Source organism: Ceratotherium simum, chromosome 35 (assembly GCF_057802395.1).
Source record: "Ceratotherium simum simum isolate JZ-2026a chromosome 35, ASM5780239v1, whole genome shotgun sequence".
NCBI classification, from domain to species: Eukaryota; Metazoa; Chordata; class Mammalia; order Perissodactyla; family Rhinocerotidae; genus Ceratotherium; species Ceratotherium simum.
In genome coordinates, this window is record NC_141934.1 from 3,835,621 (window position 1) to 3,856,327 (window position 20,707).

Sequence of the window (20,707 nt, forward strand, 5' to 3'; positions counted from 1 at the left end):
TGGTGTGGAGGCCAGCCCGCAGGATGTGGGCCCCGGCCCTGGGCTCTAGTCTGGGCTCTGCCATTTACCAGCTATGTGACTGAGGACGAGTCACAGCTGTGTGGGCTGCAGGGTTTCCACACACGCTTGCAGGACTGTCACGGTGGGATCGAGACTGCTAACGGCTTAGGCACATCATCTCCCTCTGCCCAAGCATCCTGGCACTGCCACAACTGTGAATCCACATCTGGAGATGGAAACTGTCTCCAATGACCAGAAAAGAATGCAGGGGGGTGACCATCTAAAGGCTGCTTACATTTGATTTTTTTAAAATTCTAGCTGTGAATGAGGGCGGCTTGGCTTGGGCAGCAATTTATGACTGTGCTACGGTTCTGTCAGGGCAGGGGCCTGGGCATCTTGTGGCTTTGTCCCCACTGCCCCTCTGCATGCTTCCTGCCAGCTCCCCGGGGCAAGGACACACCACAGCTTCTCAGGCAGGAACCAGCCCCTCCCCACCTGCCACCTCTTGGGCTCACACGGTCCCCAGAGACAGAGGCAAGGATGTGGACAGGAAGGCCTTCAGGACCTGCTGTGAAGCTCAATAAAGCTTGTAGAGCCCAGGAAGAGGAAGGAGAGCTCAGGGATAAGCTAAGAAGCCACACAAGTTTGCTACCCTTTTTATGACTCTTAAAAACGGGACCTTTTTTCCCTGGAGAACTTGAAGTGATTCTTTTGTTTACTCCGCTTTTGCAACTGGCCCATAGATCATCTCAACAATGCTAAAAATAGAGCTATTGCCGCAATTCCTACTACAGCCAAGGAGCTCATATTTCCTTAATTTAAACTTTTCCCTTCTTTTCTGTCCTCTAATTCCCATTGTGATGTGACTGGGCTTCCTTTAACCCTGACGTTAGGACGGCGCTACCGCAAGGCTTTGGTGATCCTAGGAGGAGGAGGGGGAGGCTGGGTGACCTGCTACATTCACCTCCATCAAGGGTAGGGCCAGGGGCGGGATGTCCACAACCATCAGTGACTCGGTACTGTGCGGGAAGACGAAAAACCACAACAAATCCCAATTTCTTCTGAGAATCAGATGACGTCAAAGTGTAGGAACTGAGGCCACCCTTGAGGAAATAGTAGGATGATAGCTATCGCCCTTCAGTGGCATCCTGGTCTCCCCCTAACGTACACACCTAGAAGCCAAACACCAGGTAGAGACACGTGGACCTGGGGCACCAGAGCAGGGCTGAGCGCCCAGGCCAGGCTCCCCAGGCCCACCTCCACCTGCCCCCTGTACTCCCCATCCTTACGGCCCTGCCCGTCATCCCATTGGTCCCCGGGTGCCCTGTCCTTCCTCTGCCTATCTCTGGGGCCCATCCCCTGGCTGCCATTCCCACTGCCCCTGATTTGGTTCAAAAAGCTGAGTGCCAGGCTCAGATGCCAACTTGCTGTGTGGCCAAGCCTCAGTTCCTTCACTTCTATGGCAAGGATAATGGCACTACCTATACCTCGTGGGTTAAGGGGGTTCAGTGAGCTGTTCTGTGCAGTGGAGCCATGAGAAGTGGTAGGCTAGCAGCGCTCCCAGGCCCTGCCCCAGCCTGGCCCCTCCAGTACATCTGTGCCAGCTGGTGTGACCTCTTGAACACCTCCTCCACCCCAGCCATTCTGCCCTCTGAGGAAGTCCACACTCTGCACCTGGCCCAGGAGGGCAGGGCCTAGCGGTGTCCAGCCAACCGCCCCGTGTGCCCCTATGCTTGCTCACGGGGTGCCCTCTGCTCAGAAGCCTGTCCCCGCTCTGTCCTGCAGGTACCTCCTCCAACATCAGCTGCTCTGCCTTTCTCACACCCTCTGCTCCCCGTCAGGTTCTGGGGTCTGAGCTCCAGGAGGGGTGAGGGCTTGTTCAGGCCTGGGGGTCTCAGAGAGCACATGTGCACAAGGGACTGCAATGGTGGGGCCCAGGTGGGGCTTCACGTCTGCCCTGCCAGGGTAGCTGGCCTTGGCAAGGGCTGGAGGACTCAGGAGGAGGCGGGCCAAGCTTGGGAAGGCTGGGCTGTGCAGTGACACTGCTATGGAAAAGCTTGCGAGGAGACCAGAGGGAAGCCCTGACTGCAAAAATGGCCTCAAACCTGCATGTTTTAAGAGGCTGAGGAAGGCACTGAGGGAGGACAAAGGCCTGTGGGCAGCACAGACAACGACAGCCAGGCCAGGTTCCAAAAGGGAGACCCAAGGGTACTTACTGTGGCTTCAACAAACCTGCCCCTAGCCCCACGTCCCCACCTACCTAGCCTGACCCAAAATCCACCAGGAGCTCCCACAGCCACTATTCACCTGATCACTCCCCCAGGGAACTGGGTGACCCTCAAGAGTGGGCCTTGCTAATGGCTTGATGGAAGAAGAAATGTGCCATGCAGAGTGCTTCACCACCAGCAGGTCTCAGAGCAACGGAGGGGCAAGGGACTCGACTCCCTGAAGGATGGGGACAGGGGCATGAGGACACAATCCGTCACTCTCATCGTCCCTCCCCACGCCCATGGCAGACATCACTAATGAAACAGAGAGAGCCTGGATATGGCCCCTGAATTCCCAATGACATAGCAGCTAAGACTGCGGGCCTTAGAGTGGGACAGACCTGGATTTGAATCCTAGCCTGGCCACTTGCTAGCTGTGTAGTCTTGGGCCACTCCTTCAGCTTCCGCATCATGTGCAGGGGTGTGATAGAGCCGTTCTCCCACAGGGCCCTGGCAGCCATGTCATGACTGCTGGCAATGGCGGTTGCAGAAGCACACTGGACAAGCGCCCCTTCCACTTCTCCCAGTACCCAGAGCAACCAAGCACCCAGGAGTGGCCTAGGAACAGAGCCTGAAAACAGAGCCACAGGCTCTGCTGGCCGAGGGGAGAGGCCAGGCCTCTGGGCAGCCTGGTGAGCAGAGGGGAGAAAAGGGCTTTTGGTTTTCACAGCATTTGGCGCCTGTTGGTGTCTGGTTTTCACAGCATTTGGCGCCTGTTGGTGTCAACTTCCCCACCTGTACATGGGAATGACAATGGTACCTAAGCCTCACAGACCTGCTATGGAGAACCAAAGGAGGCCCCCCAAATAAAGCTCCCAGTGAGTGCTTGTAGATGGGGCTGGTCCTGCCACAGGTACTGTGGGCTTCCCCCTGTCCCCTGCCCCTCAAGGCTGGGATGGGCCAGGCATAGATGCTTTGGCACTTGGAGCAGGATGGCAGCCTCCACTGTCACTGCACTCTGCCTCAGAAGCCCCAGTCCCTGGGTGGGCCTGGGGGCTCTACCATAGAGGGGAGACCCAACCCAGCTACCTAGCTACTTGAGGCGAAGCCCACACAGGCCCGGTGCCCAAGCCAGCCAACAGTGCAGTCCTGGCCCCTAGGGGTGACCCTGGTCAGGGGTGACCCATGGTGACCCATGGCCCAGCTACTGACCCCAGCCCCCCATCAACCTGGAATCCTGGCCTCACCTCCTGGGACAGGGCTAGATGCCCATGTCACTCTGCCCACTGCCACTCCATTCTCCCCACCCAGCCAATGGGCCATTCGGGCAACATACCTGCTTGGGAGCAGCTGGGCCAATTCTAGTGTAGGAGCCAGTGGGTCCCTGGCTTTCTGCCCTTCCTCCCTCACATGAGGCTGCTGGCTACCACCCAGCAGGGGTTCAGCACTAGACAGAGCGAGGTTCACATCCCTCCTCCAGCACCGACCAGTTGTGGGACCTCAGTCAAGGCACCTTACCTCCTGGCACTTCCACGAAATGGGACTAATAATCTAGCCTTACGGGTCGGCCTGTGGACACCAGACATTGCTGACAATGCAGCTGGCCCGGGGCCTGGCACACAGCAGGTTTAACAGCGGGGCAACATGCTCCTTGAGGTGTGGGCAGAGGGACAAGCGAGGTGGAATGTGAACCAGTCACAACCGGTCCTGGGGGAGAGAAGGTGACGTGGGACCAAGTTCAGGAAAGGTGTGGATCTGTTGCCAACTGGACGCTTCCTCGCTTCCCATCCCAATGTTCCCTGGCCCTGACCAGAGATGGCGAGTGGGACTCAGAGCCGGAGAAGCTGCACTGGGGTGCCCCATAGGCCAGAACACCCCACAGTGACACTCCTGGGGCTTGTTTACTGCCAGGAGGCAGCACAAATCTGCCTCTGCCTGGGGTATAATTAACTGGGTGGGGACCAACACCTCGTCCCTGGGTGGTGTGCTGGTCTTTGCTGATGTCTACCTGCAAAAGGCCCTGAACTTGGGGCTGGCATATGGGGGCGGGTGTCAGTGACTCAGTTCCAGAGGCGGATGCGAGCAAGGCAGGGGCTGCCCATAGGCCCACCAGGCATGGCGCCTCTTGGGAGCTGGAAGGGCGGTGGGAAAAAGGCCAAGACTGACTCTGCAACAGGAGGCAGACGTCTTGGGCACAGACCTCAGGGCCTGGCCAGGGCTGGGTTCCTGGGCACTCAAGCCAGAACGGTGTCTGTTCTCCCTCTCTCGGGGGCTGCTGCTTCTTAGTTAACCTTGTTCCAGGGAACTCTCAAGGGTGGGAGGAATTCACTAGGAAAGCCCCGCCTGCTGGGCAATGTGCCAGGGTATGTGCTGGGAGGGCCTCGGCAATGCTGTTCTAGATGAGGTCCCCACCTAAGGGTGCCTGGGTGTGCTGCGCTCCAGAGGCTGTGCCCTGCCTAGTACCACTGGCCTCCATCTGGACCCACCGGCTCTCTCCTGAGGCAGAGGGGCACTGGCTGAGGCCTGGCCTGTGCAATGGGCATCGTCTCAGGCTGGGCCAAGTGCTGGGCTCAAAGTCTGGGCTGCCCGCTGGTCTCTGCAAGTGTCCCCAGCCTGGGAGGAGAGCCTGCTGTGCTTGCTCCTCCCTAACACCTGGCATCTGCTGACTGGGTGTGGGGAGGGAGATTCCCCCAAGGTCACATAGCCTACTGGTGGCAAATCACAGTAGAATGGGTGTGACTGATTTTGCCAAGAAGGATGGGTTGCTAGGGGCCTTAGAGACCTTCCTTCCTTCCCCTCAGCTCTGGCAGGTGGCTCTCCCCGCAGCTGGCTGCCCACCCAGTGGGGGCCCTTCTTCCCACCTCAGGGCCCTCAGGGAGCACTCAGGCTCCAGGGCTGGGGGCCACACAGCACAAATGCTTAAAGAAACAAAGATGGCTCGTGATGACTGTATCTCTCACCAGTTTAAGCAACGCAGAGTCAGGACAAACAGAACCTCCAGGCCTGTGCGGTAGCTGCCAGGCGGGAGTATGCGCCAGAGGCTGGGCAGACGAAGGGACTGGCCACGGGAGTAGGAAGGGGCTCAGCCTCCCCGGTCACCCCACAGACGGGCCAAAGTGAAAGTCATCTGCGGTTCTGAGTGCCAGAGGGAAGAGCAGTGGCTGATGGGAGGGAACCTGGCCCAGTTCTGTAGAACCATCCAGCAATGTGTGGTAGCACTGAGTGCAGAGGGCTTGTGACCTGGCCTCCACTTCCAGGTATTCGTCCTGGATACTCTTGCACAGGTGAGAAAGGAGACCAGGGAAGGCAGCGTTTTCATCCTAGTGGAGAATTGGAAGCCACCTATCCACCGGGAAGAGGCCAGGGAGATAAGCCATAGGACAGTCAGACAGCGGAACACTATGCAGCAGTGACCAAGACGAAGCAAGCACAACCTGAGCCCACAGGCACCAATGGCAGAGCCAGGCTGTGCAGAAAGGGCCCCATGTGGCAAGCAGGGATGGCCATGTCCTCATCTCAGGCTGCCCTACTCGAGCCAGGCAGGGCCTGGAGCCTCTGAAGGGCCCTGGCTGGGCAAGAGTAGGGGCTCCCACTGTCCCCACTCCAGCCACGTCCCTTCTGGTACCAGTACTACCCTCCTGAAGCACCACCAGGATCTACAGATAAGCCCCAAGGTCCCCTGCAGACTGATTTCCGGTCCTAAGGGTGAGTTGTGTGATGTGCAAAGAGCTCCTGTCCACCTGCCGTGACCACCCTGCCTATGGTGAATCCTATGCCCCATGTGGGGCCAAGTGAGTGGCATTGTGGCTGGGAGCCGAGCCCGCCCAAGCCCAAAGTCTGTGCCCTTCTCAGTGATCCTGGGGCCCAGGGACCTGTCCCTGGGTGCTGCCGGCCACAGGCTGCTCGCCTGAGCCAAAGGCAGACCCCTACATGGGGCTGGAGTGGCTGTGGAGGGGGCACTATGGCAGGGCAGCCAAGCTGCAGCAGTCCAGCACCTCTGCTCTATTCCCTCAAACTCAGGCCACAGCCACTGCTCGCCCTGCAGAGCCTCAGAAGCAGGAAGCAGTGCTTGCCCGGCCCTCTGCTCCCTTTGCTTCTTTCACAGTGGCTGGAAACTGGGTTGAAACAAGAAAAAACCCTGTCTGCTAAAATAAGCAAACATTTTGGAAAAGGAAGGAGAGCCAGCTCTGGCTTGGTTACTATGGGAACATTTCTGAATCAATTACAAGAGGAGGAGAAGTTCACTCTGGACAGAGCAGCCCAGCTCCAGCCTACGCAGGCCCACCTGCCCAGAGGTGCGCACACCTGCACAGGAAGCTGTGGAAGCTTCTGGGCACTCAGAAAAGAGCCCTCGGCCTCCAAGGTGTGCTCAGTGCCTGCTTTTCTGGCCCCCTTTGCCCAGGGAAGGACAGCCCCCTGGCTCCTCCTCTCTGCAGTCCCCTTGGGGCTGGTACTGGCTCAGGAGGGCTCCTACGCCCCCAGGCCCAACCCTGGCCTCACTGCCTCCCGCCCCAGGCCTCCGTGTCTGCCCTGGGCCCCCAGCTCTGCACAGTCAGCCTGAAGAGCTGCCTCTGAATCACCCGGCCTCATGCCTTCTGCCAGTCCCTCCCAATGCTGTGAAAGGACAGGCACCAGGGCCCAGGCCAGGTCCCATCAGGGCAGGGAGGGCCGCAGGACCTCAATCAATAACATCCAACAACTCCAGCTCTATCATGGCAAAGACCAGACTGTTCTGCCTAGTGGGAGAGGGCTGGGGTAATGGGGCCTTCAGCAGGGGTTCTGGCCCACCCTGGAGCATGAGCCATGGCCCAGAGATCCAACCTGCTTGGCAGAAAGCCCACAAGCAGGGATTTTCCACAGAGGAAAGGGGTGGGCTGGGAGCTGTTCCCTCTCAGTCAAGTTGTGGAATAGTACACTGGAGAAGCAGCAAGTTCATTCCTCTCTCTCTCAAATGCTCGTCCAACCACACTGCTGGGCCCTGCTACACGCCACGTATCTTCCACTGTGGGGCTCCAGCCAGCTGTGGGGCAGGCCCCGTGTGCAAGGAGCTCCTGTCAAGAAAGCTGACCGGAGCCCCAGCTCACACTCACCTGCCCTTCAGCACCCATACCTCACACTCCCCAGAAGGCTCAGCCAGCGCTGCTCAGGCATGGTCCAGCCTTGACGAACTCCTCTGAGGGTGCCTCCAACCCTGGCCTCCCTCTCTTGCCCCCTTCTTGGCTGAGCAGCCCCCACCCTGCCTGTGGGAGCCCTGCCTCCAGGCCACCCGGAATCCTTGAGGGTTCCTCATGTCTCACGAATGGACATACATGTGGGGCACTACTGCAAGCCTTCAAGCGTCCTGTGGCAGGGGCCCCATGGCAGCCAACACTGGCTGGACCAAGAGAATGTGCTGGGAGCCCATCTCCCAGCTAAGTTAAGGGAGAAGACATGAATGGAAACAATCCCTAAATACTCAGTGAGCACCTCCTCTGGGCCAGGCTGGGAGAGGCCAGGGACTCAAAGAGGAACACGCAATAGCACAGAGACACACGCACAGGGAGGCCCACCACAGCCCGCACATGAGCACAAAGACATGCCCCGTGTTCATGCCCGCTCAAGGAGACTGTGGTCCCGCGCACAATGCAATACTGGCAGCAGCTGCAGAGTGAGACGGCCTGCATTTCTTACAGGGAAACTTCTCCAAGACTTAGTGTCAGTGAGAAAAAGCAAGTTGCCAAGAAGCAGCCCTCCACATACATATACACACGTGTATTTTTTAAAGCTGCATGACAAACTTCTCTGATTTTGTACACACACACCTCAGGAAAGAGAACTGCCTGCCCGCTCACAGAAGTACTTCTGAGAAGGGCACGACGCCTGGGGGTGGGCAAACCAGGTGGTCTGCGCTCTGCTATGTGTCTGAACTGTTTGCAGTGACATAATGGTTCCATGTAACTTACACGGATTTCAGAATTGTCATTAAAAAATAATAGAAGGGTCCCTTAGCCCTGGCCCTGAGGATGATGGGGGCTGCTCAGACAGCACTGTGGGAGAGTGACGCCAAGGGTGGGTGGTGTGGGTGGTCCAAGACAGTGGGCGCTTAGAGGGATGGCAGGTCAGGGTGCCCAATGGTTTTGCCCTCACCTTCCCTGCACCTCCTCACAAGGGCCAGTCCCCCTACCCCAGGCCGAGGCATTAAACCCCAGTGCACACTGGAAGGGAGAAGTGCCAGCCTGCTCATCCCAATCTGTCAGAGACAGGACAGTCCCATTTCACAGCCCCTGCTGTCAGAGACACGGTCCCATTACAGCAGAGTCAGCCAAGGGCTGCCCTAAATGCTCCTCCACAAACGAGGGAGGAAGCAGTTTCCTCACACTTGGTAAAGTCAGCTGGACACACTCACGTGTTGAGAGCATGCAGGGTCAGCACTTCGTGATGTGCTGAGTGCAAGGCACGGCCAGGGGGGCTGTCAACCCTGAAGGTCCACCTGCAGCAGCGGGGAGGATAGGGTGGGGTGGGCTCGGCAAGGGCCATCCTGTCACCAACCAGCTGGGAGCACCTGTCCCTCGGGTATTTCATAAATGGGCGTGCAAGGATCTGTCTGGCCTCTGCCCAGAGGTTTACCTTTCGGGCTCAAGGAGTAGAAGGAGCCCTAACCCACCTCCAAAGACAGAAGCCGAGAAAGCAGAGGTGGCCAGGACTCGGGCTGGGAGAGGGCCCCAAGGGTGGTAAAAGCAGCGGGTCACTGGGAAGCACAGACGGACAAACAGCAGCCCCAGAAGAGGCAAAACCATCTAAAACATCCAGTCCCGCCTGGGGTGGCCAGTATCTGCAGGGGCTTCCGGCTTCAGGAAGGCATTGCCCGTGTGCCAGGCCCACCCAGGGCTCTGCAGCTTTTCTCCCACAGGCACAGCCTGACTGTCCTGCAGGATCATTTTCTGGAAGGCCCCGGAAACCACAGGAGGAAGTGCAGGGAGGGAGCCCAATGGGGAAGGGGCCTGGAGCACCGGGCCACCAGCTCAGATGTGCTCAGGGGGGAGCAGGCATCCGAAGTGCCGGCCTCCTAAACTCCCTCACTAGGAAGGCTGAGTGCTTCGCCCACAAGGAATAACGGGAAGCTGGGTCTCTCCTGCAGCATCAGTGCACAGTCTGTAAGGGAAAAGCACCAATGCTGGCGGAGGGGATTGGGAGGGAGATTGTCTTCCTAAGCACCTACCATATGCCAGATCCCGAGTTAGGAACATTAGCCCATTATCTAACTTGATCCCTATAATTACTCTTCAAGGCAGGTAACAGGAGCCATTTTATAAGGAGAGTAACCCAAGAGCTCAGGGAAACTAAGCCACTTGCCTGGCTCTAACTTTGGTTTAGCAACGGCAGAAAAAAAGGTTTGCAAAACACTGACAAAGGGCCTGTTTCATTAATATACAAAGAGTTCTTATAAACCAATAAGAACCAATAATTCAATAGGAAAATGAACATGAATAGAAACTGCACAGAAGAAGAAATTAAAACTGCTAACACGATGTCATGGTCAATCCCACTCATAATGAACGAAACAAAATAGCATTTCTCACCTACTGAAGAGCAAAGATGAAACAGCTCAATAATACAGAGCATTGATAAGGTCTGAAAAAGTGAGGTCTGCGGTTGGGAGTGTGGACTGGATCTTCAGAGGGTAGTATCTACTAAAACTTTAAAGGCATCACAAACCCTTTCACCTGGGAATTGTTTCTAGGAATTTATCCTATGAATGGACTCTCACATATGTGCAAAGATGTATTTAGAAAGCATTGTTTGTAATAACAAAAGACTGGAAACAATCTAAATGCCCATCTATAGGGGATGGGTATGCAAATTGTGGGACACCCATATGTTGGGAGTACTACACAGCTATTAAAAAGAATAAGCAAGTTCTAAAACATTTGCCAAGATATACTTTTAAGTGAAAAAAACAAGGGGTAGAAGTATGTGTCCTTTGTCCTTTGTGTACATCTCTGTGTGCTGGCTTATCAATGGGCAGACATCCTCTGGAAGGATACATGCAGGCGAGGAACAGTGGCTGCTGTGGGGCAGTGGCTATGGTCTGGGCGTCTGGGTGGGAGGGAGCTTCTCTTTCAGTGCAAACCCCTTGGTACCATGCAGATTGATTACAGATTACATCTACTAACTAGTCTATAAAATACCCAGAGAGGGGGCTGGCAGACACAGAGCTCCCAGGCTCTGGAGCCCCCGCCTGGCCCCCAGAAAGTCACAGCCTGGGAGAGGAAAAGAACCACGGGCCCAGACACCCCACCTCCCAGCCGGCTCTCAGTGAGGACCTCACCCTGCCCATGTGCCTCAAGAACCAGCCTCTGCCACACCCCGCCAGACCTGAGGCCGGCTCTCCACGGCTCCTGCCCAGGCCAGCTCCATCCTTCAGTTTCCCTTCATGTACAGGGAATCAGGGAAAACACAGAAGAAACAAAAGCTCAGAGGGTCCGTGTGACTTGCTAAAGACACACAATTGTGAGCTGGCCATACTGGGAGGGGTGGCAGAGGATGGGTGAAGAGTTGGACGGGGGGCAGAGTGAGAAGCCAGCTGTCTCTGTGCAGGGCAGAGTGAATGAGGGAGGCCTGGGCCCCAGCGGGGGGTCAGGAGGGGCAGATGTGGGCCCTGGAGGGCCTCAGGGATGGGAGGCAAACAGGCCTTGGCGATGGGCCATGTCCTGCCCCAGGGGTGGGTTTCCACCCCGCATGGAATGTCAGGGCTGGAAGAGCACCACAAGTCCAGCACTGGCCAAACTTGCTTTTTAAGCAGGAGACCTGGCTCCAATCAGAATCTTCAGGTGCCCACGGGGGCATGCGGAGCTGCTCTAGGGGAAGCAGGGCTATGGGCCTGGAGCCCCTCACCGCTGCCTGCTGTGGCCCTAGAATATCTGGGGCTCCAGAGAACACACTGAGCTCATCCACGTCTCTCCCCACATACGGGCAAACCGGTGCCCAAAGAGGGCAGCGACTTGCCAGAAGTCACTTGGCAAGCATGGCCCTCTCCCAAGTCTGGTGCACACTCGACTGCATCACCCTGCTTGCCTTCTGGGGAAGCCGCAGACCCGTGGTCCTGGGAATGCCCACCCAGGAGGTCCATCTGCACGCCTTCAGTGAAAAGCAGTGGCAGCAAGCAGCCTCAGAAATCAACAAGGCAAAGTACTCACATTGAAGAAATTGGTCTTGTTCCTCTCGCAGAAGAGCCCCTGTGCTGGCATGTGCTGCAGCTGTTGCCACGGGATACCGCTGCCTAGCAACACGTCGCGGGCCCACTGGAGGTTCTAGGGAAACAAGAAGTAGGTTGGAAGTGAGTGTGTGGGCAGCTCATGGCACCCACAGGGAAGGGAGGCAGTCCCCTCCTTCCTGACTGCACTGGCAAAACGGCGATGAGCAGTGCCTGCAGACATGGATCCCGCAGCTCCAGGCAGCTCTGGCTGCCAGCTTTGATCATCTGGCTGCGGGGTGTGTTTCTGGAACGGATTTCTTGCCTAGCACAGCTGACTTAGGAAAGCGTGGCTTCAGACTGCTCCGAGGGCACAAACAGGGGCCGAAGAGGGCACAAACAGGGACCCTTCACCCTGACCAACCTTGCAAAGCTGCTGCATGGACCCAGCACCCCAACTTCTGTCAGGGGGACCCCCACTAGCCCAAACAGTCAGCCTTGACTTGTTGTCAGGCCATCAGTAGTGCTCCTTATCATAGCCAGTGACACAGTGGTCTCAGGCTTGGGAGAACTGAGGCTTTGCAGAATGCTAGGGGCTCATGTGCTTTGGGGTGGAAGGGGCTCTGTCCAGAGTGTTCAGGCCGGTGCTCTCTGGGCAATGGTACCTCTTGGTGGAACCCAGGCTCAGGGGGCCTGGTGGTGGGAAACAAGAGCCTGCTAGCCCAGGTGGGGCTGGGAGGCAGGTTGAGAGGCTGGACATGGGCCTGGCTGCCTGGGCCTTCTCTGGGGCCTTTTCACTGACCCGGAGAGCAGCCCTTCCCTACCAGCTGCCTGGCCGGCCACCTTCCCCTCTCAGGTCTTCACCCCAGTGGCTCCCATGGCCGGGACCAGTGCTAAGCACCATGCATGCACCATCTCACCGCACCTGGGGACAGTGCTCTCCTACAGGGGAGAGGCCAGCAGCGGGCAGAGCTGGGACTGGAACCCAGGACTGCACAATGCCAGACCCTCATCTCTTCCACAAGGCCCAACCTCTCGTCAATGAGTCCCCCCGGCCCCCAAGGTCACTTCCTTGCCTCTCCCACCCCTGGGTCCAGGCCTTCATCACCTCATGTCCCAATTGCTGCAAACGCCCTCTCACTTCTCAGCCTTACATTCTGCTCACTACTGGTCAGGCTGAACTTCTGAAATAGTTCTCCTTGCCACATTTTCAGGCAAAAGTACAAGCCCCACCTCCCTGGCCTGCTGGCTGGGGGCCCCCACTGGCCTGCCTCTAAGTCTTTGCTCCCACCGCTGCACAGAGGGACACACCCGAGAGGGGGTTGAGGGCTGCTCCACACCCAGCGCCGGGCAGGACCCTGCAGCTGAGTGGAGGTGGAGCACACAGAAATGAGGATCCCTCTGGGACAGGGACAGGTGAAGTTTCAAGCACACATCTCCTGGATGACACAGTCACAGCAGACAAAAGCTAGTTCTTCCGTGGAAGCCCAAGGGAGACATTCATCTCCTAGGGGAAGCCTGGATAATTAAGCCTGACATTGACTCCAAGGCTTATTTCTACAGGGACATGGCCTGGCTCTGAGAGTGGCCCAAGGTTGAGGCCCCATAAGGTTGAGGCTACCCTTGCCCAGCAGGGCTACAGCCTAGCCTGGTCTAAGCAGGCTCAACACGGGCCAGGGGCTAGAGGCCCATGGGCAGCCCAGCACACCAGGAGAGCAAGGACAGCCCCAGTTGGAAGAGAGTGCACGTGCCGTCCACAGCCCTCTGTACAGCCGACTCCTTCAGCCCACACTCAGGTAGCTCTATTTCTCACTCAGAGCCCAACGTGTCTGACACGCTGAGATCAGGAGTAGATCGAGACCGCCTTTCTTACAGACTCCAACCAAAACAGCAAGGGGAGCCCCAGGTAGGAATCATGCCAAGGGCTGTGTGGGGGCTGCTCTTGCCGAGGCTTAGTGGCTGTCAGGGAGTGGCAGCTGCAGCTGGGGTCTGCTGTGACATTTTTCCTCCAGAACTCACAGGCCCTTCCAGGGCCTCAAAGACTGATGCTGCAGCAGTATACGGCGAGCAAGGAGGCTTCCTGACGACCGAGGCGCCCCCTCTTTGCCCCAACCTGGGGAGAGGCAGAAGCGAGCAGAGGAAAGGGGCTACCTGGACAGCAGGAGTCCCTGACCTCGAGCAGGCTCCCCCTAATCAGGAGCACAGGGACTACTCTGCTCCTCACTCATAAAGAAGAGTAACTACTCAGTCCCAGTGCTCAACTTTGGAACTCTGACACATCAGAATGATCAACTTGCAGTTCACATCCAAATGCCCCTAGCAGTGTTCAGCAGTCTGGCTCAGGGAACCCGCCTCCCATACCAGTCCATCAGGAAGCCTCTTCAGCCGGTTACAAGTCCTGGCCCAAGGCTTTCTGCCTCCCACCTGCCCTTGTCCACACACCCCTGCCCTACAGCAGGCCAGGGGAGGAAGTGTTGGCTGAGGAGAAACTGAGTGCAGAGAGGGGAAACAGGGTGGGTTGGGTGCACTTGATTACAAAGAATAAAATCCAACTCAGATTAGCTCAAGCTGGCTCCTCGGTGCCCTGGGACTCAGGGGATCTGAAGAGAAGGTCAAGCCTCAGGCCTCGGGTAGGCAGGGCGGCAGCTCAGGGATCCCAGGAGAGAGGCTCACGACCTGCATCAGTGCTCAGCCATGACCCCATGGTCTTAGTGCCACTTGGTTCAAAGTCTCTCCTGAGGGAGATCTGAGAGGCTCAGCCCAGGCAGGTGTCTGCTGCCAGTCTAATCAACCATAAGTGGACCCTCATAGAAGGGGGCATGGGACGAGTGACCACTACCTACACTTCAAATATGACAGGTGAGCTCATCTGACCATGACCATGCAGGTAGCGCACAAAGGAAACCTACCTCAGGCCCAGCCTGAGGAGGCTGGGGAGGCTTCCAGAGGTGACACCTGAGCTGCAGTTTGCACGTGGCTTTCATGGGGCTGGAGGACTCACTGAGACAAGAGCCCAGACAAGCAGGGCGGACAGGGCCCAACCAAGGAGGCAGAGGGGACCAGATGTGGCTGCCCGTGAGGCCAGTGGGGAGCCAGGAGGCTGCGAGGCAGGGGAGGACCTGCTCTGACCACAGGCCGAGGGGCCACCCAGGGACCTGAGTCTGTGCATGCCCTTCCCTCCTCTCAGGCCCGAGGCCAACTTCTCCAGCTGAGTGACCCCAGGAAACCCAGGGCACAGGCCTGGCCTGCACTGCACAGGAGGCCTCAGAGAAGTTACCCCAGAGCCGTAACCCTAAAGCCTCTTCTGGGGCCCCTTTGGGACTTGTGGGAAGTGTCCAGGTGACCTCTTTAAGTAGCAGTGGTTTGCGGGGGCGGGGGGATGGGGAAAACGAGGCTTGAAGAAACATCTCCACAGTGGCCATCACTTTCATAAGAACATCAAGAAAATAAAACCAACAAAGACTTCCAAGTAGCTGGGGACAGACAAGAGAGCAGCACTGAGGCCAGGGCAGAGGCTAGGGGACTCTGCTTCCCCGAGCGGGGTGCCTCGTTCCAGGCCCCAAGGCTGTGGGACAGGAATGCACATACCTCTATGGCTTGCTTCTGTTTCTGTCACCACTCGGCAGCTTCTCCAATGACACCAGCACACATGGCCCTTCCTGCCCAGAAGGTCAGGCAGAGCATGGAGAACCAGGGCGGGAGGAGGCTGTGGGAGAGGCCCAGGGCCCTTAGACATCTGCACACCAAGCCCGAGAAGAGTGCAGAAAGTACTGGCCTGCCAAACGCAACCAGGATTGCCAATTAGCCCCCTACAGACTCGGTCGCTGCACACTGGCAGAGAGCAAGGCTCCCGAACCGTCTCCCAGGCCTGCCAGAGAGCGAGCAGATGGATGGCTAAGGCACAGTGTCCACACAGCTCATGGAGACCTAAGCTAATTCACATCTGAGGCCCAGGATGGGGGCTGACAGGCACAAGGAAACCCATCTGGGGAACGGACAGATGTCAGGCTGGCAGGGTGAGGGGAGGGGCAGACTGGGTTGGGACCCCTGCTGGGGTTCTACAAGGGGCACATCTGCACCACAGAGCCTGCTCTGAAGCTTCACGGTATGGCGAGACAAGGGGACAGGATGCCACCTGGGCTGAGCCCAGTGTCATAACTCCTTATCCCACGTAATCATCAGTTTACCAACAAGGAAACTGAGGCTCAGTGAGGTTCAAGAGCTGGCCCACGGCCCCAGAGCTAGGCAGTGGCAGAGCCAGCTTGTATTCTGGTCCAGGCCAGAGGGACGCCAAGGCCTGGGCTCTTTCCCTGCCCCCACAGGGTGGGCAAGTCACTTTACAAATCTGCCTGGGCTCGTGCTGCATGTTGTCCACCAGGGGCAGCTCCCACCGCAGCGCTCTCTCAGGCCTCCTGCAACCTGTCACCACGCCACTGGCCCAGAGCCTCCGGTTCACTGACACCTCTGGGAATGGGAGGAACACCAGGGAGGCCTGTTCCAAGATAACAGCACCAATTTTCCCGGGATCCATGGGCTCCCTTGGGGCTTGTGCATGACTCGACTCTACAGAGCACCACTAAATGCCCTAAAGGGGCAGATGAAGGGCGGAGGGCTCCTGAGGAGAGGTGGGGAGAATTCCCAGAATCACATGGCACCTCGACGTCTTCCACCCTGTTGCCTGAACATCCCTGTCCTGGCATAAGGCAGAGGGAGACTTCTAACTCCTCTGCTTAAAGGTCTCACCTCCCTCAGAGCGAGGGCTAGCTCCACACCTCAGTCTACCTGCACACGCCGGCTTGTCTCCTCCCCTCCCCTCTCCTCTGGTGCGTGGCCCTCCAGCCACACTTGCCTCTGCCCCTACTTGGTCCCTGCAGGTCTCTCAGCCGGGTGCCATCTCACCCCACACCCACATGCCCCCCAAATACTGTCTCTACAGCCCCGCAGCCACCTCAAACAGCCTCCTCCACTGACTTGCCGATGGCTTTGTTGTTTGCCCCACTTGTCCATCAGCACCATGAGGGCAGGGACACCATCTGACTTCTTCACTGACGGCTCCTCAGAGACCAGACCAGTATGCGGTCCACAGAAGGGATGTGACAGATATTTGGAAAAAGAATGAAAGGAAGATGGGCAGAGTTTGAGCTTGCAGAAAGTGAGCAGACCACCAGGCCAAGGGGACAGTCTAAGGCACAGAGGCAGGAAGGTGCTGATAGTACGTGCGGGGGAGGCAGGGGGCCCAAGGGGCTGGAGGTGGGAGTGCTGAGGACAGAGCCATCACCTTCAGGCTCATTCACTCAAGGAAATTGTAGGGAAAAGGGACTGCTTGAGAGCTCATGTGCTGGGGGAGAATGGAGCATGAGGTCTTGGCTTCTTTCTCTTAGGACACGGAGTAAGCTGGGGGGACCACAGAGAGCAAAGAATGGGAAGAACATCCCCCAAGTTGAGATGGAACAACAACCACAAAACAAAGTAGGTTTTAGGAGAGGCAGTAACCTAATCAAGAGGTTCCCCCCAGAGGAAACTAGCTCTGGAAAGCACTGCTAGCATCTGCAAACCCTGGCTTCCACACAGCGGGCACAGAGCCCTGGTATGCGCACTCCCTATACCCCAGGACTGCAGCAGGGCAGCAGCCTCTCATGCACCTCCAGGCCAGGCACCAGCAGGCGCCCCTGAGGAGACACTGAAATCTTTTCAATTGTAGCTGTCCTACTGGGCATGAAGTAGTATCTCAACGTGGTCTAGAGTGACACTTTCCTGATGGCTAATGGTGTTGAGCATCTTTTCCTGTGATTATTGGCCACTTATATATCTTCTTTGGAGAAATATCTATTTAGAGCCTTCGCCCACTTTAAAACTGGGTTGTCTTTTAGTTATTGAGTTGTAAGAGTTCTTTCTATATTCTAGATACAAGTCCTTTATCAGATATATGATTTGTAAATACTTCTTCCATTCTGTGGATTGTCTTTTCACTTTGATAGTGTCCTTTGAAGCACAAAAGTTTTTAATTTTGATGGCGTCCAGTTTATTTACTTATTTATTTGGTCACCTGTGCTTTTGGTGTCAGATTTAAGAAACCATTGCCTAATCTAACGTCAAGAAGATTTACATCTATGTTTTCTTTCAAGAGTCTTATAGTTTTAGTTCTGGAATTTAGGTCTTTGATCCATTTTGAGTTAATTTTTGTCCATGGTGTGAGGCAGGGGTCCAACCTCATTCTTTTGCATGTGGCTGTCCAGTTATCCCACCTCCACTTGTTGAAAAGACTGTCCTTTCCCCACTGAAGTATCTTGGCACCCTCGTTGAAAATCAATTGACCATAAATGTATGCGTTTACTTCTGGACTCTCAATTCTATCCTTTGATCTATATATTTACCCCTAGGCCAGTACCACACTGTTTATTTTTTATTTTTAATTGTGGTACAAAACATATAACATAAAATTTACCATTTTAACCATTTTTAAGTGTACACTTCAGTAGTGTTAAGTGTATTCACATTATTATGCAACAGATCTCCAGAGCTTTTTTTTTTTTTTTTTTTGGTGAGGAAGACTGGCCCTGGGCTAACATCCGTGCCCATCTTCCTCTACTTTATATGTAGGACACCTGCCACAGCATGGCTTGATAAGCGGTGTGTAGGTCCACATCTGGGATCCAAACCTGCAAACCCTGGGGTGCCAAAGCTGAGCACGCGAGCTTAATCACACTACTGGGCTGGCCCCTCCAGAACTTTTTCACCTTACAAAATTGAAACTCTATACCTATTAAACAACTCCTCATTTCCCTCTTCCGCCAGCCCCTCATGACCACCATTCTATTTTCTGTCTCTATGATTTTGACTATTTTAGATACCTCATAGTATTTGTCTTTTGGTGACTGGCTTATCTCACTTAGCATAATGTCCTTAAGGTTCATCCATGCTGTAGCATGTGTCAGAATTTCCTTCCTCTTTAAGGCTGAATAAGATTCCACATTGTTTGATTACTACAGATTTGCAGTAAGTTTTGAAATTGGCAAGTATGAATCTTCCAAGGTTGTTCTGTTTCAAGACTGTTTGGCTCCAGGGACCATCTTATAATCCACTCTGTCCTAGACTTCCTACAGCAGGAGGTGGGGGGCTCAGTTCTTCAGCTGAGCCAGAGGCAGTGGGGAGGTAGGGATTCAGGGCAGGGCACTCATGCCTCAGCCCTCTTCCTGGATCCCATCAGTGAAGCCAGAACCCTCATGACAAGAGGTGTCTCAATGCCATGTGGTCTCTCTCCTGGGCTGCCCACATGGGCTCAAGGAGCCAGGTTTTTAAGACCATGGACTGATAGTCCAGGGATCAAAATCCTGGTGACGACTGTGATCTCGGAGATCATCAGTGACGTGATAGCTAGACTTAGGGCCCTTGTGGCCATCAGCATAGGTGATCTTCCCTATCTAAGGTATGGAGAGCGTTAGGGAGCACTGCTTCCCCAGGCACCCTGGCCTCCAGTACAGGCCAGCAGGAGGCTTGCTTCGGGGGGCACAGGGGCAAGTTTGTACACAGCAAAGCCAACCTTGGGCAGGTGTCAAGGGTCTGTCGGGGCAAACCCAGCTCTCAGAAGGCCTGGTGGAGGAGCTAGGAGCCATGGGAAATGCTGTCACTAAGGAAATGCATCCTGGGTCCTGGTGAGAGGCCCGACTGCAGGCGAGAGGGAAGAGAAGGACTGTTGACTGAGGGCTAGTGCCTGGTGTGCTGGGCACTGCCTGGCACCCTATCCCTCACCTCGTCATCACAGTAACTCTGTGGAATCATCACAAGAGGAGAGTTCCCATGCAGAGCCCAGGTGAGGCAGGCTTCAGAGCCCACATTCCCTCCCCTTGCCCCCAAATCCTGCAGCCAGCAGCTAAGCAAGCAGTGCGCTGAACGCAGTTTCTTTGCAGAGGCCTGGGCAGGCTCTGAACAAGCAGAGCCTCACCTGGGGGCATTTGTGAAAGACCCAAGGGCTCTAGAGTCAACCTGCACCAGCCCCTGGGGCCTCTCTGAAGACATGGATGATGGATGCTCTGGCCAGCCACTGAGCCACGAGATGGCAACAGGCAAATGCCACTGCCAAGCCCAGAGGCGTATTTTATGAAGAAATGTGCTGCTGTTAAATATACACAGCAGGAAGTGTTTGTTACCAAACAGCTGTGTTTGAAAAGCAGTCCCCGCCTGTCAGTTAATGGCTCCACATTAGTCACTGAGAGCACTCGTTGTGGCTCCCAGATCTGTGGACAAGCTGACACCCGGGACCTGGGCAGAACCACACCCAGCCCCCCAGGACGGCAGCACACCCCAGGCAGGGTCAGCCTTAACTCAGGCTCTCAACAGAAGTGTTAACAACCTGCCATGCAAGTTGGGGTGGCAACTGCTGCTCAGCAAAGGTCTCTGAATAAAGCAAACAAAGGAGCTGGCGGGTGCAGTGTTCAGTTCAGGGAGAGCAGTGAGGGCCTAGGGTGTGCGGTGGCCTGGAGAGCGCCTGAGGCACACCCAGCACCCACACACAGCTGCTGCGTTAAGAAAGGGGGTCGTTCCCAGAATCAAGACCAGCATTCCATTTCAGAAAACCAAGGAACCCAACCTGGGAATGCAGCTAACAGGAGAACCAACAGACAGAGAGTGACAGCTGTGGGGCGTTTTCCAGGAACACCGACGTCCACTGTGCAGACAGCCAAGGGAGCCTCCATCCCCGCTACTGGGGACACAGCTGGGTCTGCCAGGGTCCACCCACCCCACGGACCATGACAGGGTGACCCAAATGGCCTGGGGGGCATTCACGGAAAGAGCAAAATGGCAAACTGTGAGCACAGACACTCTAACGGTGTGTGTGGGGGGGCCAGTGGAGCAACTGGGGCCTGGGTGAGGAACTGGGGCCTGGGTGAGGCAGCCCAGGCCAATACCAGGCTGTCACTCACCCCTCTGTGACCCTGAGCCAGGTGTCTAGATGTAAAGTAGAAAGGATGTGATCTCTACCTCCTGGACCTGGAGGCACCTGGCACCTCAGAAGTAACAGTCAACAGTGCATGTGCACAAGAGCTGGGAAGAAATCCACATACCACGTAGCTTTTGTTTTAGGCTGGCAGAACTGGGGATATCCTTCCTCCCCAATTTTTCTTTAATTTTGACATAAATACTGTTTTCCACTTTAAAAAAATTCACCCCGCGAGGGGACAGGTTGTGATAATAACACCCTGTGCCTGGCACTGCACGGAGCCCTTTACCTGCATTGGCTCCCTCGTGCTCAGAATAAAGCCATTTTATGGGGAGGTGGAGGCTGGGTGCCAGGGGCTCTGTGGGGTCCGGATCGCAGATTAACTCTCCC

At 56.1% G+C, this 20,707-nt stretch overlaps 1 protein-coding gene across 11 annotated transcripts in view; it reads right to left on the reverse strand.

Moving 5' to 3' along the window:
- The window catches only part of CABIN1 (calcineurin binding protein 1), a 156,286-nt gene that overhangs the window by 35,937 nt on the left and 99,642 nt on the right, over nucleotides 1-20,707 (reverse strand). For all 11 annotated transcript variants that reach the window (XM_087423858.1, XM_087423859.1, XM_087423861.1 and 8 more), the window contains one exon: nucleotides 11,384-11,497. In XM_087423858.1, coding sequence (XP_087279984.1) covers nucleotides 11,384-11,497 — 114 coding nt within the window. The remainder of the gene's footprint in view (nucleotides 1-11,383; nucleotides 11,498-20,707) is intronic.